The sequence below is a fragment of the Opisthorchis viverrini genome (genome assembly GCF_000715545.1).
Source record: "Opisthorchis viverrini unplaced genomic scaffold opera_v5_121, whole genome shotgun sequence".
Classification (NCBI taxonomy): Eukaryota; Metazoa; Platyhelminthes; class Trematoda; order Opisthorchiida; family Opisthorchiidae; genus Opisthorchis; species Opisthorchis viverrini.
Genome location: NW_008751776.1, coordinates 458,607 through 485,240, shown reverse-complemented (window position 1 = coordinate 485,240; position 26,634 = coordinate 458,607). Strand labels below are relative to the sequence as shown.

Sequence of the window (26,634 nt, the reverse complement as noted above, 5' to 3'; positions counted from 1 at the left end):
GATGAATTCATCATTTTCATTGCTTACCAACTGTAAGGACCTACAGTATCGTCTGGAACGGGTAAGTTTGTAAAGAGGATTGATAGTTGCGGCCAAAGTGCACAGGCTTGATACACGTTTCTGGCTGACAGCTAGGCCGGTAGCGGACCGACTGACTACTCTCACCTAAAGCACCGGTTTACAATTAGCTAGCTGACTTTAAAGCCACTCTGATCGGTATGTTTCACCACAATCGGGTCGGGAAACACAGGTTGCTTTCTCTGTCACTTAGTTGTTACGAACGTTCTCACCGTTTTCGCTTGTCAACTGGTCAACGGATGCTAACTGATGTCGAAGAGTACACGGAATTCCTGTTTTCGGCAACACAGTCAGCTGGTCTTGAATGACTGGTTGCCTCAACGGATGCACGTGACTGAAAGTCCGAATCCAATCAAAGAAATCATCCTTAAAACTTCCCTATTCGTCACACAGTTCTCTATTTGAAGGAACAATCAAATTTCCAATATACCCACACTGAGTAGTACCTGTAGTGCGTGTGCCTGCAATACTGCCCGACCAGTGAATGGGCCATCGATCAAACTATTGATCCAAAGGGAAAATTGAACCGGTCAACATGAGCGTAATGAACAATCCACTTCTAGCGGACGCAGGTGACGGAACAAGGCGAACGGTTGTACAGACTGCCCGACTAGCAAACCTACCTTTTCCTGGTGTGCACTTGCTCCAAAATTAAACAATGAAAGCAATGATTGTGGTGAAAGGTCAAAGGTTGTGCAATTTGAGAATCTATGCACAGGACATGCAAACCTACCTTTTCCTGGTGTGCACTTGCCCCAAAATTAAACAATGAAAGCAAGGATTGTGGTGAAAGATCAAAGGTTGTGCTATTTGAGAATCTATGCACAGGACATAGTTCTCTATTGGTTTAAGGTTTTTTTTACGTTTCACCCACTGAGGATAAATCTCTCAAGGTTGATATTATCCGGTATGGTTGTTGTCCTCAAACCGAAGTGAATTCTGTCGAGTGGCCTTGTCCTTTCCCCAGGGACCGATCGACTCGTCGTAAAAATTGAGTGATTGCGTGCACGCCTGTGCACTCCATTGCACACGTGCACATGTGTGCTGTGTCAGATCTCCTTACACGGACGCCGATCGATCGGCAATCATTAGGAGTGGACTATTGAAACGTGAGCAGTAGTTTGTCTTAACTGGCTAGAACCGATGGCGAGTGTGGAAATACCCGCATCTACGGTTCCAAAACCTGTGATTGCATGTGCCTGTATGCTGCGGTTATCTGAATCCCGGACTGGTTGTCTCCGTTCGGTACAAAGTCTGTGCACGCGCAGTGAGAATGTGCGTCTCACCTGAAATCAGGATACATACGCAATCGTTCCGTGCTTGGGCTAATCGATTTATCCAAATATGGACCAAAAGTCATGCACTGCACCGTGTATGTTTTGACTAAAACCCGGAAAAGTAGTGAATTTTTTTCGAGGTAATAAACCTAAGCTACACATTTAGACCAATGAGTTCGAGGGAGAATTTTTTGGCTTTGACAATGGAAAATGAAACCAATGACGTCATTTAGTTCTGACACATTGTTAGCACACTGAAAAAGCAACTGACCAGAGAACCCTATGGTAACCACAGCTACCCGTCACCATCCATGAGCATGGCAGTCTTCGACAACAAATAAAGGAACGGTACATTTTGACGTGGTACAGTTTCTCAGGCGGTGTCCCAGAACTGTGATTTTGCTCGAAGAGCACTTTAAGCGTTCTCGAGTTGTGTTTGGTCAGGCATTTAAATGGCACCACATAACCCGTCCGTTTTTCTCACATGCTTGGATAAGTCACCAACGTTCACACTGTAGCAAGTTGGAATTTAACTCAACAGCTTTGCTCTACTGTGTAGGCCGCCAATACCCGCTTCTTCCAGCTAGGGTCTGCAACCATAGTTAAGCGCGAGAGAACTCTTTGAAGAAGCCATTCCCAGGAGACGATAAATATCTGTTTTCAGACAACAGAATCAAAGGAAATGCTATTGGCTGTAAAGAGCTCTTCAAACTGAGGTCCGATACTCGGTAAGTGTAATAACGCACCTTAGTCGATTGTTTTTATTGATAGGAGGAAATATCGGTCGAACATCGATCGTATAACAATCTTTTATTTCCTAATGGGTATTCTTATTGTACTTTCAGTACCCAGTTTAACCTATGTAGCTTGAGGAAGCTACAACTTTGCTTTTTTGCGTCACAGCGTTCACCCTGGCTGTTGAAATTTCCGGATTACCTCCAAAAAAGTTTTATCACACCCATTGACGTTGGGTTAGGTCTGCCCGTTTCCAATCCCCCGAAAACGGTTAATGTTACCGGTTCTATCGCTGTACCGTCTAACATCGCCTGTGAGCTCATCTTCACGTGACATGTCTCATGATGAACGATAGGTTAGCCTGGCTGCAGTTCACATCATCCCACATAGTTGTGCTAAGGACTAGAGATGGAAGGCACAGCAAATCACATGAGCACATGTTTTGCTGATGCAGTTGGTTTGTTTAACGCTATTTATTACCCGGATATTTTGAATAGCAAAAATCAACCTTCAGCATGGCTGACGTAATACGACAGATTTTTGGCAAGCTTCAATCAACGTGAAAAACCCACAGCACTGACAAAAGATGTTGTTTACCGAAGGCGACGTCAGCCCCTTCCAAGAGGAAACACTAGGATTACGAAGTACCTAGGAAGCTTAGAAAATGTCTTTGGCAATCAGGAATGTCACGTCTGTCAGTCATTTATCAGTCGTACAAACTGACCCTTGTTACTACGTCGAGCCGATCTTTTGAGAAAAAGTACAACTTATCGATGTACAACTACCCATTCAGTAGCAAGCGGAAGTTAATCAACTGATGACAAATAGGGAACAGTGAGCGCTACCGCGAACAAGTCATTTGAAAATTGAAGATCTTTCTTGTCGAGTTGTACGGTTTTCCCGAAATGCAGGATAAAATCTGCATCAGATAAGTTGGGGGGATAACCTTTCCAGATATGCAGTATTGCAAAGAGCAGTAAAAGGTTACATGGGAAAACACTTCAGTAACCATCATTTGGTTTGGCGAGATGCGTTTTTTCACAGAAATGTGTGTAAATTCATTCTTCTCAGAAAAACTCACCCTCCCAGAAAGAACATCAATTTCCTCTGGACTCACGCAAAAGAAGCCACTTACCCTTTCGCAACTTACACTTACTTGCACACTAATTTGGTTTTAACTGGAGACTTAACTGCTTCCCAGCTGAACCTCCCAAGAAAATACACTGCGATATTTAGAATATCGTATTACCTGAAACATGAGACGGCCTTTGTACAGTGCATTTACTTAGCTAAATCTCCCGGTAAGCAAAATTGGCATACAAATGAGTGTAGGTCGTGAATTTTGTACAATCTGGGTTCAAGCAGAAAGTGAGGTTGACGGAAACCAGGAGATTGCTCCTCCTTGACGAGTCCAAAAAGGGCTCTTCACCAACCTTGTAAGTGACATTACCAAGGATATATTTCTTCCAGATTAAGTAGCCAGTGATTGATAGCAAGTTGCGATGTATGCTCCCTTAATTCCTTTATTCTCTCTCCAAAGAAACTAACTAAACCTACTGACAAAAACGGACTCTGACAGACGGAAAAGAGCACGAATAACCAAAAGACACGTTCTGTAGAATTCAGTTCTAATCTGTGTAATGGAGCTCTTGGTTCAAACTTATCACAACCCGTGTTCTACGCAAGGTGCGAGACATGCCATTTCAAAGTTGTCCTCAGGTGAAAACAGTCACATCTTATTCACAAAGTGGATACGATGAGGATGTAGAGGCTTGCGCGCAAACCATGGTAATTGCGGAGGGTCAGTTAAGGGCCGGAGTGCGTGACTGATACACATCGCAGCAGATGTTCACGAAAATCGAACATGGCTAGTACTTCTCTGAACGGTGACAGAAAGAAAAACATACCAAGTGTGGCCATCGGCTGAACTCATTGCGATTTCCTTCCTACACCAAACACATGAGTTAATCGCGACAAACTACAGTGAAAAGTAGTCATTCGTTATGTGCAAGTGAGGGTGGAATACAATTCAGTCATTGAGTATAACCGGTCAATATCAAAGCGGCCGTCAAGAAAGAAGATTGCGGCGCAAAAGACGTTGTAAAATAGGGAAGAAACAAGGTTTTGTCGGAAAACTAGTTTAAACCTTTTTTTTAAACAAAGAACAAGGTTCGGGAAAACTTGCGGCCTGAATCAAGCCACCCTCGAATGCAAGTGTCCGCAAGATAATTTTTCACTCGAGAAGAAGATAATGTATAGAACCGAAGTTCTCCCAGGCTAAAGGCTCCCGCTGTTTTTGTATCCACAAGGTTTTACAAATACGAATCAGTTTTTATGGTAGGTCGTTTTGTTACCCACATGAAAGACGATATCGTCTTGATGCTAAAGATCGGGTTACGCCCTAACGCAACCAGCGATTTTCGAGGAAGGTGTCTGGTGCCTGTAGACATCAAAGGCAAGATTGCAGTGGAATTCGATGATTACACATTTTGCGTTTTCACAGAGCCTGTTCTTGGGCACCAAGTTTTGTCCTAGATAGTTCAGATAATTCAGCTTGTTCTGACTACAAACTGGAACAATGTCGAGAACTGAAATCTTCCAAGGTGAGAGAATCTCAGATTGCAGCCCTGATGCACTGAGAGATGCGCCGCAGAAGACAAGGAACCTGTTCATCATTACATCTGTCATTCTCTACCAGACTTATTTTCATACTACAAACGGTGTCTAACTGACACGCCCATCGCTACGGTCTACGCGGGACAGGAGTGGAGTAAAAGAATATAAATTAAGGAGGATGAGAAACGTCGTCAATCGCATGGTTTTCCTATCCGCCTTGCTTTATGCAGTGTACAAGGAGACCCGGCTGATGTCATCACGTGACGGCATGAAGGTACCTTTATTTGCGAAATTCACGGTTGTGTGTGTGAGCTGACAGACTGCGATGGCGTCCAAATCTAGACAGGAGAAGATCCACAGCCAAGTTGTTTGACTCAAAAGTTTGACCAAATAACAGTGACGATCGGCGTAAGACTACTTGAACAATCCAACGTTTAAGGAATAAACTGCGACACTCGTTCCCACCCTTGACCTGGAGGAGACTATGTTTTTCAGGCCTCCATCGATTAAACAGCATAGTAGGGAAAAGGTTGCGGATGTTGGGTGGGCATCTTCTACGACAGCTCATTAAGTTACTTAAATAAGCAAAATATCTCATCGCGATAAAGTACAGTTACGGTTAGTTGAACACAGGACGAGTAAAATTGCACTGGATCACAGCTGACAGTCCCCCATTTCAGGTAATGCAAGCTAACCAAACGACTGTTTTGTTTCTCGTTACACTGGGCACTTTTGTTCAAGACCATGAAACTGACACTGCAAATCAAAATTTGGTTTTCATGGGAGAATGTCTCGTTTATGATATTCTTCAACTGAACGTTCTGCACGAAGACCGTCTAATATTTCAGTTGGTACGATATTTGGGATATCGCAGTGTATTCTGATAAAGGAAACTACTCACAAGTTTGCTGAAAACTTTTGGACAGCCGGCTTCCGGTGAGTAGTTTCCTTTAACATGCAACTGACTTTTGCCTTAGCGTTATCTTCACATCAAGCTTAGTGGCCAACTGTGACACGAGAGTGAAATATGGATCAACCACTGCAATTCATAACAGTAGTTTCGTCCAAAGAGTTGTTCATCATTTCGGTTTAAGGCATTACTTCCGTTTCCACGTAAAACAGTAATTCCTATCTTCATCCATTGCAGGTTCCAGAATCCTAAAGCATCAGGCTCCGTTGGCATGTGACGTCTGTTGCACCAATCACTTTTGAGTATTGATCCATCACGCGTGACTCTTCCTTAGGTGGTGAACGTGTAATGCTAGTGAACAACCATAATTGCATATTGCTTTGCCGTCAGGCTGTGAACATAACGGTTTAATCAAGATCTGAAGATTCGATCAGCAGCGGTTGTTGAGTCAGTTATTGTCCAAATAACTCTTTGGTGTCAATCACCTTTCGTTCCGTTCATCAGCGACGCGTCGAACAGGCGCCAAAAACTCTCGTAGATTGGAATAAGATTAACAAAGGAGGAACATCTAATAAGAGTTAGCCTGTTTTAGTGCACACCGAGTTAAAACTCCGGACAGGCGAACATCATTGTACGTACTTCTAAAATCTCAGTGGGCAGTAATGAGATTAATTCTTAATGGCGGACTCCAAAAAACGGAGCTACAAAAGCCAGTATTGTCATAATGAAAAATCGATTTCGACTAAGTTGAAACATACACCAGGGTAGGCGTAAGCAGTCAGTAGAATCATGACCGGAATCATTAGCTTGAAGACTGTCCGACTTGTTCGTATTATTACAGTGTCTGTCCAAAAATGGCGCCTGAGTTACATTAGTGGACCTTCTCAAACAGGAGTGCCCTTTCTGTGGCAGTGGAAATAAGTTATCTGCAATTGTCACAAAGGAAACTACTCACAAGGTGGCTGAAAACTCTACTATTTATCCAAAGTATAGATAGAAACTGATTCGATTGGGATTATTCTGCATAACAAAATACCATTCGCGGATAAATGAACTTCCAAGCAATCAAGCCAGTGGTTGAGGTCTGCGGACCACCACCGCATCGACTAGAACATCCGCTTCATTTAGTACCCTTTATATCACCTAGTATCATCGCTATTGGATGCAGAGAGCGGCCGCTTTGTGCGTTTCGGTTGCTGTCAAAGAGAGCACACTAAGTGGACATATGGAGTCATCTACGTTGCCCAAAATATACTGTTTACTATTCGCTCTAAACGCGCTCTTCACCAGATGTGCGTCAGGATCAATTCATCTCTCAGTTGCCCTTATTAGGAGCCGAAATCACGGCACTCCGACACGCACGAGTTTTCCACTCGCACAAAAAGAGGCGTATCACTGTTTTGGATGCATCTGTTATGCTGGAACTAGTGCGAAGGGACACAGTAACTGTGTGGCGGATTTTCAAAGAAGACAGCCCACCTAGGAGGGCCAAATACTCCGATAATCGGTAGGTGGTGTATGCCTGCCATGGCACCGTGTTGTGACCAATCGTTTTGGAGGTATGAGCTCACCGTTTTCGCAAAACACGATTCCGTTCAAGGTCATCATGTGGGGAAACTGATGATAGTTTGAGGGCTGTTTTCCCCTTGATAAATAAGGGTCCTCGTGAGAATTTTGAGGAAACCACACCAGTTCTGCTCATGGAGCACCTGTTAAGTTCGTATCAGTAGTAATAGACAATAGCCAAACTCCCGGCGTTACCGTATTCCACACATTTGTGGAGTATTGTGAATCGCTACTGTCAAAATTTGTGATACGGTTGAATATTGACGGGGTTGAATACTTGTTTTTGACGTGTTCCGTCAAATTTACGATCTCATTGGAAATGGGTTTCTGTGAATGTACTGTACTTTATGAGAGCACTGCATTTCTGGACTCGATTATTTTAATCAGATTTTGAGTGGAAACGATAATCGAACGTCTTCGGTCCAATGGACTTTACACGACGGTTTTTTCTACTACACCATACGTAAAGTAATTCCAGAAAGACAAATTTTACGGAATGGAAACTGACAAAAGTGTTTTTTGAGAATAAGCTGCAATACCCTAAACCGACTTAGCCAGGAAGTATACTGTAGTTAAACAGGGTCAATCCTGTAGGGAACAGATAATTGTGTTACTAACACATCGGGTTAGCGGGGATGAGTGTCTGAAGTGAGCAAGTTTATCAGACAGCACCACCCAAGAACACCACGTCCGCTATTGACGTCCGTCATTTTCAGTAGTTGAGTAACCGGAAGTTGCTGTGCACAACGTCAGTGTGTCGGTGAGAATGGGAGAATCCATAACCCTGCGAGTTGGGTTGAATCCTTGGACTGGACGTTGGGCTGTCTTCACAGAACAGCCCAATTCACAGTAGAAACCTAATTGGCCTCGATGGAATGGGCATCACAATCCTCAAAAGCCAAGCGGGACCAACAAAACAGTCTCATCTAATCCGGGTCTTCAGCAGAATCGGTTTGTTTTCGTTCTGAAATCTTTTGTGTGACTGTGATCACTCCTCTTCTTACTTTTGTTGAAGTCCACATGTACGGCATCTCACAATTCTGGGTGTCTTGTTTCACAAAACAATGTTCTGAGCGGGCCTAACAGTAAAGTTCTAAAAAACTACTTCAAAAATGACACTTTCCAAAGTATGGTGCTGCGAAGATATCCTCGAACAAAACAATCTGCGTTCAGCCCCTAACAACCTGTTGCGGTCATCAGTCAGTAGCACCCAGGTGTAACACACTTCCGATGCAATACTGTCATGCTATCGCACGAGGGCTGAGGTACTACCAGGTTGCCCAAGTCTTGACAGGGGCAGTCGAGATGCTGAGGTTGGTTTTAAACAACTGACCTTCCGGTGAGTAAGTCCGCACCTTAACAGGTGAGCTACCTGGATCTCGGTGCCCATAGCAGCTACCGTTTGACTTCACAGTCGAACATATAATGTTGGTCAATAGAAGACGGTGTGTCTATCGCAGTGAGTAGTATTGATGAGCAACTCTATCACTTTGGGCTCTTGGAATCGTCCGACTGGGCAATGTTTCAGAGGTTTCCACGTGGAAGAAGGTACTGCACCCTTACGTAGCAACGTTGGATGACCAAATGTGACAGTAACTTTGCCACATGATCTGATCACATCGATAGATTCAAAAATTTAAGCTATTCAACTGTTGAAACCAAACATTGCAGCAGGGGATGTTGTCCTACCACGGTGACGGACTACTGCTCGCTATGCCCGGCACGTCATCATCCAATTGTCGGCCGTTTCACAAGTATATGGCTACAGTCCGACTTGTTGTGCTATTCACGTCAAAGATGACTTTTTGATCGGCTTACTGTTTGCTGTTTGTCTGCAGTTCCTTGTCGCCAAAAAGTTTATCTGCAAGTCAGTGGAACAATTGACCTCTCGATAATAGACATCTAAATTTGAAAGGGGTAATTCGGAACTGTCTCATCAATATTCGCATCTTAACTAGCGACTACCCACTGCGTAACTAATATAAACACTCCAAAAACCTGAACACAAAATCGAGCGGCTTTGCCAAGTGGCGGATTCCTCTCAACTAACACCCGCGTTATTCACTCTTGCCGACGAACTCGTCAATGAATGAGCGTTTACTACCAAAGTGCTGGTGCGATTCTGCGTTTCGAACATGAACCGAGGTTCAAACTGGTCCGCATTGTCTCGAGGGTTTGTTTCTATGACCGATCAACAGAGGAACCACAGTAAGATATTGGCGTTGGCCTGCCCATGTCCGAAGTGCCGTGAAGAGTGATGTTTCTGGGGTTTATTTTGCCTTGACTATTACGTTCTTGCTTTACGAAATCTGAGTCTTGCGAAGCTATCAGCAACACGATAAACCCAGATGGTCGGCATCCAGTCGTCGATGTAGGGGAAAAACGAGTGGCCACCATCATTCTCCAACCACATATGCGGGGACTGAGGAGAACAGAACCCCCAAGGATGTCTGTCTTTTCTTTAGGTAATTCAAACGAAAGCTTGTGGTTTGTTTAGTTGAGAAATCACGAAACAGCAGCAGTTCTCAAAACTCAAATCAGAAAGTGGAATCATGCACAGGCGAAGTAGTGCGACCGAACAGGATGAAAATATGGTTAAATTCATGAAACGAATAAGAAAGGCTTAAAAATGGTTCCTACCTGTGCACAATCCAGAAAGAATCTCAAGTACTGTCATGTTTTTACAGTAGAATTTAGCCAATTTCACAGACTTCAAAAACGGAATCTAAGATTCAAAACTCCGCCCAACGTCTAAGATGAGCTGTTATGTGGCGATCGAAGTATGCACCCGGCAAAAGTGGACTTCTTTTTCCCAGTGAGTCTCTTTTCAGTTGGTTTGTAAAAGAAGCCAAACTCATTTCTAAATGACACTATGCCTAAATTGTGTGCTGAGAAGAGCAGTACTCAAAACCGCGGTTTTCAACGAAAGCTAAGAGATTTTTGGAAGGAATATGGCTATGTGACAAGAACATCCAACTTTGCCTAATCATGCATAATATGATCGACCTATCTGCCATTTAAATATTTTGAAAAGTGGATTTTTCTAGTTAGTTACTCAAAGGATCAATAATTTCATTGCGTACACCTGTGCGTCTTAAGATCACTCGTTGATCGCTAGATTTCATGCCCCTAGTTTGTTTACCGCCGCGTTTTCCGCGAGTATCGAATACTCGTCAGACGAGATACCAACGACTCACCAAATCGATAAAGTCAGTTGGCACGTGACTATTCAGGTGCGCCCAGCATGAGCCGAGGAAGCAGTCGTAACGCAATCGTCCTTCAAGTCAAAGTTCCGGGTTTCAGGCTCGAGTTTATGCACCGCTTATGAGCTCAGTGAAAGCGGAACTCCAGGTGAGTGCCCCAAAGTTTTAGTGCAAACTAAATAGGAGCATTCTGTCGCGACATGAGAAAAGCTGTTCAAATGGGTAACACACTACTCAAAAGGTTGATGATAACTCTCCGACAGCCCATAACCTGCTTGCTGAAAACTCTCCGACAGCCCATAACCTGTTTCGAGCTTCCTGTAGCTCAGCAGTTAGGCACAGTCCCCAGCAACTTTATGTTCTGCTTGAACCCAAATTGGACTGAGTTCGATAACTACCCTCGTATAGACACGAATTTAGTTTTGACGGGAGATTCAACTAAATCCAACTGAGTTGGTCCGCTTCTACTGAATTTGCTGTGATATGGATATATTCTCATCAGCAACCTGATGGTTGTTTGAATAAGGCAATAGCTAGGTCCCACTGTTTTGGTCACCTCGTCTTCTTACAACATCCGCCGCTTCTTGAATGCAAAGAGGGGGTGGAGATACACGGCGCGCCTTTTCATCGGTACTGACCTCTCATTGCAAACGTCAATAACACTCTTTGATCCGGCCGCACTTCTGGGATAACATTCCAGTGGGAAATGTAGCGGGTGTTTCTGTTTGGTGACATATTCAATGGGCGCTAATAAGGAGCCGGAACTTTAACCGGTACTTCACAGTTAAACGCAGATCTTTGAGGTAGGGACAGTAACCACGAGCTTGTTTACCAAAACCACTCCTGCAATAGGGAAGTTACGTTAATTTCAACTTTGTGTAGAAGCATTGTCACCCGTCCTGTGGGACGGCGTTGGGCGTTGCCCCTGGTAACAGCCAGGACTAATCATGAAACCGAAACGTACACATTGATTAGAAATATTGCGTGGGAAATTCTTGCTAAGGAAATGCCAAGCAGCACTCTTGATTAGGTAGTCTAGAAGTTACATAAAAACGAGTTCATTTAAATCTGGTGATAAATAATCCATCGTTTGTGGTGTGGTTGTACTGCCAAACAACGTAAAGAATCGATCGATTTGAAATCGATAATTTAAATGAGTCGACCGGCTACTGTATTCACGGGAGTACAAAGAGTGGCCGTAATGCATAGACACCATAGTGAGGACCAAGCGATTTCATCTTGTAGTTGCGGAATTTGTGTTTGCTTGTCGTAGCATGGTATCGACATCCAAAAACAAAATCTCATTTCAATGGCTGTAACTAACTAGTGCCCCGTAAGGCCATCCAACACATTCACCCAGAGGAACCTTAATGAATCGGGTCTGATAGTACCAGATAGACCATTGACTTAAGTCCGGTTGATCTGGGTTGTTCATAGTCCTGATTCATTTGCACACTAATTTGATTTTTACCAAAGACTCACCTGAATTTCACCTGGATTTCTCGTTTATTATATTCACCCAACTGAAGGTGCCGCACAAAAGCCGACTCATGTCTCATGCGATATTCGAGATATCGCTGTATATTTTCATGAAGGAAGCTACTCACGAGGTTGTTGAAAATCTGCTGACAGCCCACAACCAGTTTCACCCTTCTTGGGGCTCATCAGATAGACACATTTCCCGAGTTTCCATCAACCTTATGTTCAACATAAAACTACGAAATTCGACAATTACACTCATTTGTTTAGCAACCTGGCTTTCACAGGAGGCTTAACTGAATCCCTGCTGAATCTATCGTTTGTGATATTCTTTGATTGAATGAGCTGCACAAAGGCTGAAGGATGAGGCGTCTTTGGTGCAGCCCATGAAGTTTCAAGAACATCATAAATGAGCGAGTGAACTAGGGTTGAGGTGAGATTCCCATGCAATTGACACTGGTATGCAAGCTAGCGCACCTGGTGAATTTCGCGCAATTTGGGCTCAAGAAGAACATAGGGTCAACTGGTTGAAATCCCGAGGAATACGCCTACCTGATAACCGCCAAGAAGGGTGAAACAGATTGAGATTCAATTGTAAACGTCAGCTGATAGCGCAGCAGAAAAATAGCTTCCCGAAAACGAACGTCTAGTAGTCAAACTACATATAAGAAGTATATTTAACCTTACTGTTTCGTTAAGTCAGGTCTTTCAACCTGTTAGGATCTACTCCTTGGCAGGTATTCAAGCTAGCATAATCAGGTGCATCTGTTGGAAATTACGACATCCACGCAAAACATCAAGAAAACAGCGTCCAACATTGATGCCTTTCAAGTGTAATCTAGTTGAAAGTTCTGGAATGAAGAAACTAATAAAAAAATACTAGCTCACCACAATCATTGTGAGGTACCTACATCTCCAGACACTCAGGTAGACAGAAACTAACCACAGCAACGCCATGGACATCGGTCAGCAGCCATATCTTGCGGCTTTGGAGGATAAAGTGAGGAGGAGTGGAGGCGAGCTGGATCCTAGAACACTTATCCAATACTGGTTAGCCTGACATATATTTTCCTTGAAAAATTGTTTCCAACACAGATGACGTGAGGGAGTAGGTGACTGAGCAACTGACAAACCAATCGCCATCATACTTAGGGACAAGATGGCTCAGTGGTTACAGCGCGAATTTACTGATCGGAAGGTTCGTGGTTCGAACCCGACCTCTGCCTCAAGGCAACCTGGCAGTATCCCAGACCTCGTGCTTCCTTTGGGTCGCAGGTCAGCTAGGCACCGAAAGGGTGTTACAGCTGAACAATTATTATGCGATCGATCTAATGTCCGTTGTGTTAGGAAATACAAGCAAGGAGAAAATGACTGGACTACGTACGTTTTATGATACATCGATTATTTTGTGGTGTTGAAAAACAGCTTTCTGGGCGCTCAAGAAGGCAGCTTAACAGCTAGAATTTTTCGGACTACAAATCTGTGACACCAAAATGCCTCAAAACGGAAGGGTGAATTCAATAGGAGGCCACCTGAATTTTCTGCATCAGAGTTGAATGAATATAGAGCCTTTGAGAGGCCACTATCTGACTCGACCTGACCTTGCAGCAGAAGACACTTTGACCATCCCGTTACTTTTACACCGACCGTGTCGTTCTGTCAGTCAACACAAGCAGGGCCTCGCAGACAAGTTCGAACACGTAGTCTTCTTACTCTCAAGTCACCTGACTCGGTCCGGAAGAACTCTGTGACCTTCTATTCAGTGGTGCGCGAGATATGGAGTATACGGTTGCCTCGTCTACCGTCAGCGGTGCAACATAGACCGCGGTCAACTCTGACCGGAAAATATCCTAGCACCTGACTTTAAAATACTACAAAAAATGTGTAGGATTTATGCACTGCTGGGTAGAAAATTCTAAGCTTGTTGATTGGCCGACCAACTGTGAATACGAACTGGAGACTCAAATTTTCCCACAGACATTGCCTTGTCGACGATTCTTTTTCAAATCTGGTAAACCGATCTCTAAAGCACTATGCAGAGAAGAACCCAACGGTGAGCGGATCATTGCCATGTGTACCTAAAATTCACAAGTAACTGGGTTTTGAACCAACGTCAGACCAAAAGATAAAACTGCAACTGACTGAGCGCGGTTATTTTCAATCGACTCGTGGGTGATGCTTCGCACTAGTAACGCATCACTGCTTTTGTAAACAAACCCCTGTAACTCTGCCTTACCCTATCGCAAAACACACGAAGATAAGAGCTATAACATTCCATTAGACAGTTCGTATTGGTCGCTGATGATTGACGTCAGGGCGAATTGATTGTATGAAGAATACGGTATGCTGTGAGCGGTCTGTCGTACGCTTGATTGATATTGTTCTAGAGGAAACGAGCTTTTCAAAGCAAACGACTGCAGAGCACATTAGAAATTTGAATTTGCTGTACACAGTAGAGACCACGTGTAAGAGGTTCTACCTCCGGAGCATGGTTCAAATTTGTGACTTATGCTTATCGGCTTTGTATTTACGCGTTGTAGGTTGTGGATAGCTGAGCAGTATTCGTTATAAGTGCTACGTGTACTGTGATTCTATCTTCTATCTTCACAAAAAACCTCATGGAGAACAAACTATATGCGATGGAAGTGGAGTAACTGTTACCCAGGGTCCTTCGTGGAATTTACGGAATAAGCGAAGTGGAGACAAGAGCACAGTATACAAGCACATCACGTGGAGGAAACTGGATGGCAGACATTAGCTAATGCGTCGAAATTCCCTTGGATTTCGAGAAGTTGAGAATTTCTTCATAACTTATCAAGATCCTTGCGACCAACCAGATGTGAGTCGAAAACGTCTTGTGTTCCTTCAATATGATCGGGTAGAAAAGTTTCATGAGTTTGTTATCTACATTTCCTGAGTATCAGCTGTGAGGTAGCAATCCAGTACCTTTTTCAACCAGTGGATCAGAACCTTATCCCGATAGACTACAGATCATTGGACATGTGAAAGACGGAAGTTACGGCAGTTGGTGGGATTGAAGTTTCGGAGCTCGGACAATAGACCTCCTAATGATTTTCATAAACCGAGTTTGCAGTAGCATTCTGTTCGGAGAAGAGCCGCCTGAAATGCTAGAACGTCAGGTCAATTGGTCACATTTGTCAGAGGCGGGTTGCGGACCCAAAGAAGGTGTGTCCTCATTGGTTGTGGCATCAGCCAATCACAGTAGAGCATTTTAACCAAGCACTTACTGGCTTGACATTGTGGAAAACCATATGAGACTGAGGATTTGGTGGTTGGTCTATTCGCGGAACTTAGCAACCGACTTGCAGACATCTCTTCATATTGTGAAGAGATTTTCTTAGTGCGCAAACAGGACAAAGTCGCCCGAGCTATCAATATTTTGACAAACAGCCAGACTTAATTTTTGTCCAAAAAAGTTTCAAAGTTCCAATACAGAAAGGAAAAAACGGAGATGTATGTGGAAAGATATTTTAATCTCGCACGGATTGTGCCTATAATGTCTCAGTACTGCCCGACTTTAAGATTCCATTATCAATACGCTATCCTTTGAGTTAAGGTAAACGCATCGATATCTCGCCATAGGTAAGTTGAATCACCTTATGAAGTGGAAAGCGGAAGTCGCTGGTCCATGCACTGTACAAGTCTATTTCTTCGGAATACCAAAAACATGCGTTCTAGTGAGTTTTTTTACTGTTACATTACCAGAACTATCCACTGCGCCATAAGCGATACTAACCAGGTACACTGTCTCCTGAGTCGTTCTATTTGAAACCGCTTTTTCCGATGCGTGAAGGGACCTTACGCACCATCTTATATCAGTTTCTGAATACTTTTTCAAACTCAACAATGATACCTGCAAACAGAAAGGCCTGCAAGACGCGCTGTCGGACACTTTCTGTTCCCATTGGACCAAATAAATCATTTTTAGATCGTCATGATGATCCTTGAATCCAGCAAAGTGGTTATGACGCTACCAGAGGTCTTATTTCGCGTACTGTGGAACTTGGGGACGTTCACGTGAGAACCAGACGCTTACAGCTCACTAGCTTGGTTATTTCCTATAAACGTGGTTGGTTTAAGGACAATAACGAGAGACAAAGAAGAAACGGAACGATTTAGGGGATACGGAAGGTAGAGCGATACTGCAACCTCAGTACAGCGCCAAAGACACCAAAATTAACAGTATTTTTGCCTGTTCCAGTCCGCGTTGTGCACTAGAATTCAGTATCTGTTTTCTCGGTAGTATCATCATCGATGATCACTCGTAGAGCATAAAAATGTTTGATGTTTGGATTAGTCAGGAAAAGATGTCCGACAAATCGATTAACTCCATCAAATATGGCATTTGAAACAATTGGACTTACCAGAATGTGTTATAGGTTGCGTCAAACTCATATCCTTTATACGTAACACGAACGAAACCATCTCTTCCAGGCCAAAGGAAGGTTGATGGGGTTGGGTGTTGGGTGCCGGTAGATAGAATCTGTATGGTAACTGCTCCTCGCCAACGCGACAGATGGCGTCCGCCTGATGCATGCGCCATTCCGTCCCACCGTTGCGCGTCTCTGCATAGTCCAAAGTAGCCAGATAACCTCCTACCTGTTCCGAGTCCACGTGACTGTTACTTGTCAATCGGGTGAACAAGGCTAGAGGGGGGAGGTGTAAAAAAGCCAGACAGTATGACTACTGAATGTTGTTATTGTCAACTAATCAGTTCCACATATCTTTATGAGTAACCATTTACTGGCATTCAGTACTGCGTGAAACTAGACGATAGTGGTTGGTAGTGGAAATGAAAACTGCAATATTTAGTAGGAAGCAGAATAAACAACTCATGATGGGTATAGGCAGTTCTTCCAACGTCCTACGCCCTGTTGGTTATGCACTTCTTCTGTCTGGATAAAACGTGATCAACAAGAGCTTCTGCATCGTCCAGCAAACATTGCCGTTTAGATGTTAAAAGGTGTTGTAAAAGTTTCGTCCAGTGAAACCGCTTTTCAGCAGAGGTTTTGGTGCAATACTGTTTTGCTTTCAGTTGCTAGATTCTTGAGGCAACTTGGGTCTATGCGTGCCCACATGTGCCTCAAGAGCCTCATTGTCCTGCGAATGTATCTACCTCCTCAGAGTATGTCTGTTTAAGTCTTGAAGTCAAAGATCTCATCGGGACAGCAAGGTCGCCACCGTTGAATGGCAGTTCAAGACAAACTGACCTTTCCCATGTATGTACAAGTGGGCATATCACGTACTCCAACCAATCATCCATTGTAATTTGATGTTACCTGAAGAAACAAGAGGGGTGATTCTTTCAAAATACTTAGTGCGCACCTGCAGATGGTTCTAGATACCGTGTCATCCTGTCCCCGACTTTGATTGACGTAGAGGGGCACTATACAGCTGTTACGCCTCCCTTCGATCGTCGTTATTGTTGAGTAACCGGTGCAACCCTTCCAAATGTTTAAACTAGTTCATACTTGTTTACTGACCGTTTAAGCGCGAGATAACTTCAGTCAATACCGGTCCAAACAGACTTCACATAGCAACGTCGTCCGAGTATTTGTATTACCTTCCTCAAAATCAAAGTGCAATTTTTATATATAGTATTAACATAAGTATACTAAGTAGTGTAGTTAATATAGTAAGTATAGTATTAACTATAGTATTATAGTATAGTATTATTAAGTATATAGTATAGTATAGTATAGTATAGTATAGTATAGTATAGTATAGTATAGTATAGTATAGTATAGTATGCGCCTACTTGATGAGCCCCAAGAAGGGCGAAACCGGTCGTGGGCTGTCGAAGAGTTTTCAGCACATTGTGAGTAGTTTTCCTCATGAAAATATGCTGCGATATCTCGAATATCGTGCCTACTGAAACATGAGGCGGCCTGTGTGCAGCGCATTCAGTTTTAGAATATCATAAACGAGAGATTCAGTTGAGTCAATCGTGAGAACCAAATTGATTTGCAAATGAATGTATTTCTCGAAAACATTTCACATGCTTTTGAAATTGATGGTTTCTTTGGGGGATACTAGTAAATAAGTCCTTGGGAAAACGATTTTGCATGGTCGGACAAACATGTCTCTACCAGAGTGGGGGTTGGACGTCATTCAGGAGGAGTTTACTGTATTCATCATTCTGTGAAACTTCGGAAAGGAAGGCCCACAACTTTGTCAAACGAGTAGTACAAAAATAGTACAGAATCCAGTTGTGTTTGGATCGAATCAGTGCACCGATGATTGGTTTTCCAAGTAGACAAAAAACGGTTTTGAAGACCTCTCCAGTTTTTGCATTCAACCCAAGAGAGAACAGTGGAAGACTGACCTGATGCTGAGGACATAACACACGTATACTTGACTACCATCGATACTACTTTACCTCTGTGACATCTGTCCGTCCACTTCTGACCGCAAACCGCACTGCAACTCTGCTACACATGAAACGATCAACAAGGTTTTCAAAGTCTATACAAACTTTGCTCGTCATCCGTGGCGGTCTGTAGGCGTGAGATCACACCAACATAAAGCATCATCAGTGCGACTGATGACGAGCGTAACGCGCTTTCGAATTCGACTCTGAACTGTCTGACCACATAGTTTTTATCCTCTTTGTTAGTAGTACAAACATGATCCACCAAATCGACAGTTATGGCTGCAAACAGCAGAGAATGGAATTTTCCCACCTAAATTTGATTGGTTCATATCCCGGAGGTTCGGAAGACGGCTGTCGTATTGTCCTACTAACACAAGAAGCTATCAAGATTTTGTCGTATGTAGATAGGCTTCTGTGGCATCATCAGTCACAGAACATGGCACGAAAGGTAGTGCTTGAAACTGCGATCGATTGGCTCATTTCATTCTTGTTCGATCCAAAGGGGTTAATTTTTTTAATGTTGCTATGGCGTGCATACGTCAGAGTATTCACAACTGTTTCTCGTTCTAAGTGCCACAACACATGAGGATAGTGGCTGTGACAGCGTTTGAGGACAACGTTTGTGATAGTACCGTTATCTACTTTTTACCTAAACGCGAAAATGCAACCACATTGTACGAGGTATCTGCCAAGGAAAGCAGATAACCACCGTCTAAGGTTTTGGGAAGTTAACCCTGGCAGAGCAATGGCAAACCGAAACATTGAGAACATTTTCTAATTACTGCAAATGCTGATTTTACGGCCACCGTTTTAAAAGTACTTTCAAAGTTTCTGTCGCCGTGAGCTACCTTTCACAAGGGGTAACCCGGTCAGACGGAATACCAAAGAAACAATGCGGCAATGTTCTGACTCTTTCTAACAAGACTGATCACAAATTAGACTCCCAGGAACAGCAACATAGCAAAGAGGTCATTTGGAGGCCGGTCATGCATCCACAAGGCTTTATCCGTCCTCGTTACAAGGTGTTTTTGGATGAACTGACCAAAGTCCTTTGGTATGCACTTGGCACCTACAAAATGTAAGGTCATGCTCGTGGACGTGCAGTCACTAAACACGCCACTTACAATCCAGGGAGAGGTACTGGAAGTTGTGGAGCGTTTTACGTATCTAGGAAGTTGTATTAGTTCTGACTGTAGTCTGACACATGAGGCGAATGCACGAATCTGCAAGGTTCCGGTGTCAGAGTGGTTTATCTCTGAATCTGAAGGGACGTGTGTATCAAGCTACAGTACGGGCTGTTGTGTTGTATGGCTGTGAGACTTGGCCTATTCGAGCAGCGGACCTGAGACGTCTTCAGGTGTTCGACAATCGTTGTCTCAGAACCATGGCTCGTGTGGGTTGGTGAGGGCGAATCCGTAATGAGGCAGTTAGGAAGCGCGTTTTCGGTTGTGCAACGGTTATTTCCATTGAATAATGTGTCCAGCACCAGAAGCTGCATTGGTTGGGACATGTGTTGCGTATGCCGAACCATCGTTTGCCGAAGAGAGTGCTATTTTCCATGCCCAATTCAGAGTGGCGTAAACAGAGAGGTGGCCAACCCTTGACTTGGTAGAGGAGTATGAAGGAGATCGCGAGACGCTTGGGTGCTGTCGGTGCTACTCGCCTTCCAGGATGGTGACCGCGTGATCCTCACAGTGCCTGATTGGAGACACTACAAGATATGGCTGCCAACCGATGTCAGTGGCGTGCTTGTTGTCAGTTTCTATCCAGTTTGCCTGAGTGAATGTCTAGAGGTGTAGGCACCTCGGAATGATTGTGGTAAGCTAGCACTAGGTCCGTTCCCCGATCACCCTCACTCTTTTCTTCACAATAAGGCTTTCAAATAAATCATGGTTGTACGGCAATGAAGTATCGGTGTTGAATACTGATGCCATACTGTCGATAATGATGACGATGACGAAATCGCAAATATTTTGGGCACACTTTTTATCCTCGATACAGTGGCCATAGATACGAACTTCTTCCCTATCTCCACCACATAGTTTCCAAAATTTCACCAAGTCACTTCAGAGTGGTCAAAAATGGCCAGTGATCTACGGAATCTACGAAAGAAAACTTTCCATCACTGAAATTTCACTCGAACGAGCAAACGTATCAAAACCGGGCCTAAAAATACGCCTCTAGTAAGGCGATTTCAGTGACGATCTCACTACAAGTAGGTACAGTCGTTCCCTTTACTGGGAAACCTTCCTAGTCATGACCAAATTACTGACGGTTCAACCCATAACGTAATAATTAAATGGTTGTACGGCCAGCCCTTCAACTAATGGTAGCTCCGTGGCCTTTTAGCCTTCCTAAACTCTGTAAATTTAGAATAGAATAGACAAGAACGAGTGGATCCTGTACTGGTACAACTTCCCTTTGATACCACTACTACTGCTACTATTAATAATAATTAGTATACCTTATGCCCAATCACAGATGGATATTTTGAGTCTTCCCCACTAGCACCCCCATCAAGCTTATCTAGCAACATGTGATGGTATGGTGCCAAAATGTTTTATAAACCACTCAACCTCTGTGATAAAATCCAGACCACATAACATCCGGTATGCTCTAGACATGGATCTACACTCTAGCTGCCTGTCATGTGACTACATTGATTCATCAAATTCAAAAAAGGACACATGGCAAATCACCGAGTTTTCATTTGCTATTCGTCATAAGGCTATCTGGAAAGGAGAAACACTGAACTCGATCTTCGGTTTTATCAGAACTTGTCACTAGTGCATATTTTTGGATGCCCGGAAGTTTGAAATCCGGATATCTGACATGCGAGGAAGCGTGTGGCCACTGGTCCACTGGCGCCCCCTGGATACATGAATTTTCACGTCTGAACAGCCGGACTCACTTATGTTTGAGCGATGTGAGCGGTGAAAAATCATAAGTACTATACACCCTCCTTTTTGGGCGAAAAAAACATGCCGTAGCTAAGCCTGATTGGTGATATTGATTACTAAACAGTTGTTACCTTGGATGTGTTTGGTTGACAACTGAGAGATGGGACAGATAGGCTTCCAACGCTTTGCTAACACCCAGTACCGTAAAACGGCTAAGCACTTCTTTTAGCTAATTTGAGGTTGCGGCGGTCAATTTTTCAGAAAAAAGCCACGATTGAACTTTGAAGATTAAGTAAGTGGAGTCGTGCCCTGTTCACTCCGGCAAAAACCAGAAGCCAGACAACCAAAACAATTTTTGCTAGAACTGAAAAAACAACGAGCTTTTCCATCTACACAACGCAAATATGCATACGAGCAAACGAAAAATATGCAGAAGTGGAGGTAAAAATTCACTGATCATCGTTTGTGATCACTCTTCAATAATGAGATCAAGTGAAATGTAAACACCAACACTAGTGAACATCCCTAACATTAAGATACCTGAGTTGTTCTCTCAGTCAACCGAGTCAACTCCATGAACTTGAGGGGGGATCGTCAGCAAAATTCTTCAACACCAATAAACTTCCGGAAAATTTCCAAACTAAGACCGAAAACATCATGTTTCTGTCTCTGTGATACAAATTAATCAGAGTCGAAGTAGTAACAATCATCCAAATTACATATTACTTCGCTAAGTTGTGCAATAATCTGAAAGTGCAAGCCTTCCCTACCTTGATAACCACAAACCAATCAAAATCCTTTCACACACTTGCAACATCACGTGAATTAAATGCAAATGAGTTAAAAGTGTGGACTTTTGAAATGAGTTGCATCGCTAATTCAAGAAGAATTGCTCATACACATGGCTTTACAAGCGCAGCAGACTAAACCACGAAAGTTGGTGCCATTTATTTCAGCCCCTTAGAGCTTTTGGTGAAATCGAGCCTGAAAACTGGTTTGGTTTTTGACCTAGAGCAATGGTTTCTGTTCGAAATATATTGCACTTTATCTAAAACAGCTCTTTTCTGAATCACCCTAAAGGCCTTTCAAAGTAGGAAAACACCTAAATGCTGTACGAAAACCCTATAGAGTGATTCGGGGAGTACGCCACAACGGGGGCGAGATGGCCCAAGTGGTTAGGGCGCGAATTTACTGACCAGAAGGTCCGTGGTTCGAATCCGACCTCTGCCACTCGGCTTCCCCTGTCTAGGCTTGGGCAAGCTGGCAGTATCCCAGCCCTCGCGCTCCTTTCGGGTGGCATGGCAGCTAGGCACCGGAAGGGTGCTACAGCTGAACGCTTTCTTTACTTTTTTTCTTTTCTTTTTCTTTCTTTTCACCCAAAGTTGAGAGAACTGTGCATGGGAAAGCGACCTGTAACATGCGCAAACTAAACCAAAGTGTTGACGGAAAATCCTTAACTTTGAAGCTGTCTGAAACTGAACATGAAGTGGACAAACCCGAGCCAATACCCATCAACGCACTTGTTGACTCCATTTATATAGGTAGAAATTCTGATGACCCACAGCCTCACACGTAGCTCAGAGGTTGAAACATGTTGAAACCATCCAAGTTAGTGTCATCAGTGAATGCATTCCCAGCAATTACGTCCGTCTGACTACCCCTCAACAGTGGTGCACTAGCTGACATAAACACAAGGCTACAAATGAGCGTTAAACATTCTATGTCCACCCGCACCACTTTGAAGAGCCTGATCCTATATTTCGTGTTTTCTTTTATCCGTGTTCTACTTTTCGTTTATTAGTGAAAACAAAAAGGATGAAACCAGTACATTGAAAAAGTACAGGAAGGAGAGATAGATGTTTGTAACCAAGTCGTCGGAGGCAATCAACCCTTTACATTCACCAATGAACAAACAAAGTTACCAAAATGCAAGACCACATCTCTCTGGATCCCTTTACAGCTACATCCTTAAAACGAACCGTCTGCAATCCCCAAACAGTTGCGTGAACCGTAACTGAGACATAACCACACTCCCCAAAGCCATCTGGTCTAATACCTGCAATGAATACAGGCAAGAGTTAAGTCTTTTATGAAAGCTTGCTGCTTCGCACCTCCCACGTTCTATCCTCCCTCTATCATCTGCATTATCCTACCAGGCATTCATTGTTTCAAAGTTTCACCTTCCTTTCTGCCCCAATAGTATTCGCGCAAAAGGAAAACCTGTCAAATAATGCAGGTCGGATCGTCTACTTTCCGTTGATAGTCAACATATTGCATTCGGTGTTTGTTTAGATCAGACATATTACTACTTGGCGCTTCGATAGATGTAATTTACAACCTACGTAAACACTGGATGGAGATAATTGCAGGACCTTCTGTCCTGCAGACCGAGAACACAGAGCCAGTGGCATAGAAGGCCAACATCTAGCTTCGAGCAGTGCTAAACAACGGGTACCATTCGGAGAGGACAATTCAAGAGGTTGCATGTCATCGGACTGCAGAAGTTGCAAAGGGTTTTACAGAACAGGTGTCTAATCATTCGAATGAGAAGTTCTTAGAGTAAATGAGTTTCACATTTTCCCATAATGAATGATCCGAAGTCGGTGAAACATTGGCGCTTTGCATCAAAAACAGATTTGAGTGTGACGGATTTTTTGTTTCAGATGATTAGAAATGCCAGTACATCTTTGAAAACAGCCAACAACTGATGGAAGGATCCCCGCAGGTCCATCGTTACGCATTACCCTGATGATCTGATCAGCATAACGGTGGACGCTAAAATCCCTAAAAAAATTGGATGTAACAGTAAAGCTGACTTCCGAATTGTGAATCATCCCAAGCTAAAGAAGAAACCGTCTTATGCGAATGATCTCTGTACACAAGGTAAACAGACTAAACCAGGTTCTGTCACCGATCCCCACGGATACTGATGAAGCTTGCCTTGTTCCCTCATAAATCAAAACGATATTTGTTGTGCTTTTCCCGCTAGACCAGCTGAGTATCCGTTTAAATTTACCCAGAGATTTAGATGGACTAGTGAAAGATTTCCAAGATAAATCCAAACAGAAAGCTGCATGCATAAGGTGGTTTATTTGCTTCCGCCATTGACCTGAAGACGACAGATATAATATCATCTTTAAAAGCGAATACTTTGCTAAGATGTCATGTTCCTTTCCCCAAATAGCTTCGATTCACATGGGTCATCCGTGATTTTCGTTCCTTGATGAAGAGAGGCTGAAGGATCTGGGACCCAACTGGTAGCCGAGTACTCAAGGGATGAATTTGATTCATTAAAAACGAAGCCGTTCTCGAAAGTTTGAAGTCCAGTCAGCGAACCTATTTTGGTCCTTTATCGTATGTGGATATGGGTACCCAAAACGAAATATCTAGGCTAAAAATATTATTCTTGGTTATTCATTTGGAAATGCATATATTTTTAAAATGATTCTGCAAAATACAATCTACTTGCCGCTTAATGCTTCCCAGGTTGGCAAATAGAAATTTCACTATTTAACTAGCGAGGTGATCTCATCATGTGCACGCCATAGATTGGCTTTATCGAACGTTGGCTATATTTTACATAACAATAAAAATCACCTACTAGGACTGGGTCAATTTCCGTCCTCAGACTCAGAAAGGCATGCTTAGTATAATCGTTAAGGCGACGACTTTATTTGCTACCAATCAAAACTAGTTATATATTTGAACCATTTTTGGAAGAGAAGTAGCTGTCGGCAGACTAAATGATTTAGACTTTAAAACATATTCATGAAGTTCGTGCAAGTCAGGATCAAGTACACATAAGTATATTTGACTCGGATCCTTTGTAGGTTAGAAGGCAGACTAACTACACCACAAAACTCATTACTATTTGACACTTAGATTTTTGCTTGACAAGGATCTCTGAAAACTTATAATTGCAAGTCGGATATTTAACAGCCAGAACTGTTTTGGCAAATTAAACAAATAGTGGTGTTTGCGATACTCTTTAAAGTCTCAACCAATGGCGAATGTTAATGCTTTGGAATTACTATGTCTAGATGTTCCACTTCCTACATGTTTGTAAAATGTGCAGAAAGATGAATCACTTGTGTTTTGAACTGTTGTTGGTAGTTAGTGTGGTCCCTCAAGACAACTTTCTTAAACCAATGACATTTGACTTGCCCATGGCGCGTCTAAAAGTAGCGTTTCAGAAATTCTTTAAACAGTTCTAGGTCCAATGCAAATAGTGCTTTAATACGATATGGAGTTCGAGAAAATTGGCATCCAATGTTAAGGAAAATAGGTTGGGTTGCGATCGTGACCATGCATGGACTGCTGCTAATGGACAGTATTGGTAGATTCCGTAAGCAGTTGTCTGGATTTTGGAAATGGTTCAATAGGCGATCGTGGTCAGCTCTTAGAAAGCTGTGAGGTCTAAATCAAAAGTGAAGCAATCTTGAGCACTCCGCGTAATGGCTGTGGAGGTCAAATACTTACCTGGTAGCTAATTATGCTGCTGAAGGCCTCTAAACATTGGAAAGATTTGACTATTTTTTTCTAAATCAGCACTCTCTTTTGAATAACCTAATCGCCACGGAGTCACAAACCAAGTACAATAGTATTGAAGGATCACTAGGGTGCCGTTGGTAAAGCTCAGAAATAGTGTGAGCTCTAGCATGCAATCTTGCGGTACACCGCATTTGTCAACAGGGATATAAATATGGTTCGGCTGTCGCAGAGAGCAGCTAATAGGAGTTACGCGTAACAGCTGGCTTAGTTCAGAAAAGAATGCACACATCGTAGATGGCCGGCTCTTTTAGTGGGGCGTTCAGTTTAAAACAATCGAAGGCCTTTGCGAAGCAGACAAGTAACATTCTCCCACACCCAATCCAGATAAATGTTCCAGGCAAAAGACTCAATATTTTGCCCCTAAAGCCAAATAAGACTTCCAAAGACACTACACATGCGTGTAGCCCATCAGAGACAAACACTACCATGGATTTCGGCACAATAGAGAGCACAATTCTCGATCTGCTGTTGGCAGGATTTTCCCGTGGGTGCGATGACTCCGTTTTTCCAACACGCTGAGATTTCAAAGAGGTTCAAGAGATTCTGGAACAACTCTGTCAGTGGCGCAACGAGTTCCCCATCCAAGAAGTTGTCGACACCTGCACAAGCTTACTGTGAGGGAGTTTTGCTTGTGTGTTTCAATGCTGCACTGTTGATAACAGTGTAGTGGATACCTCTCCGATTGTGTGGAGCGTTGATGACGTAACGCACTTTGTCGGTGGTGGATTGGAAGAGTAGCTCATTCGCCTATTCTTTAGGAGTAAGCTGCGAATGCTTTTAGCCTGATATTTTCCTCGTGAAGATGTCCACTGAGAAGCTCTTAGTTTCCAACGAAATGAGCAAGTAGTTCGGCCTGACAGCCTTTCCTTCTACCCCAATGAGGGAGGTGCAAATAGGTGGCATAGGTGGTTATCCCAAGATGTCT

General features: G+C 43.2%; 1 protein-coding gene across 1 annotated transcript in view; it reads right to left on the bottom strand.

Annotated features, from left to right (window-relative positions):
- The window catches only part of T265_06014 (hypothetical protein), a gene marked incomplete at both ends in the record, with an annotated part of 90,025 nt that overhangs the window by 60,459 nt on the left and 2,932 nt on the right, over positions 1-26,634 (bottom strand). Inside the window, one exon of the mRNA XM_009171173.1 lies at positions 16,250-16,531. Coding sequence (XP_009169437.1) covers positions 16,250-16,531 — 282 coding nt within the window. The remainder of the gene's footprint in view (positions 1-16,249; positions 16,532-26,634) is intronic.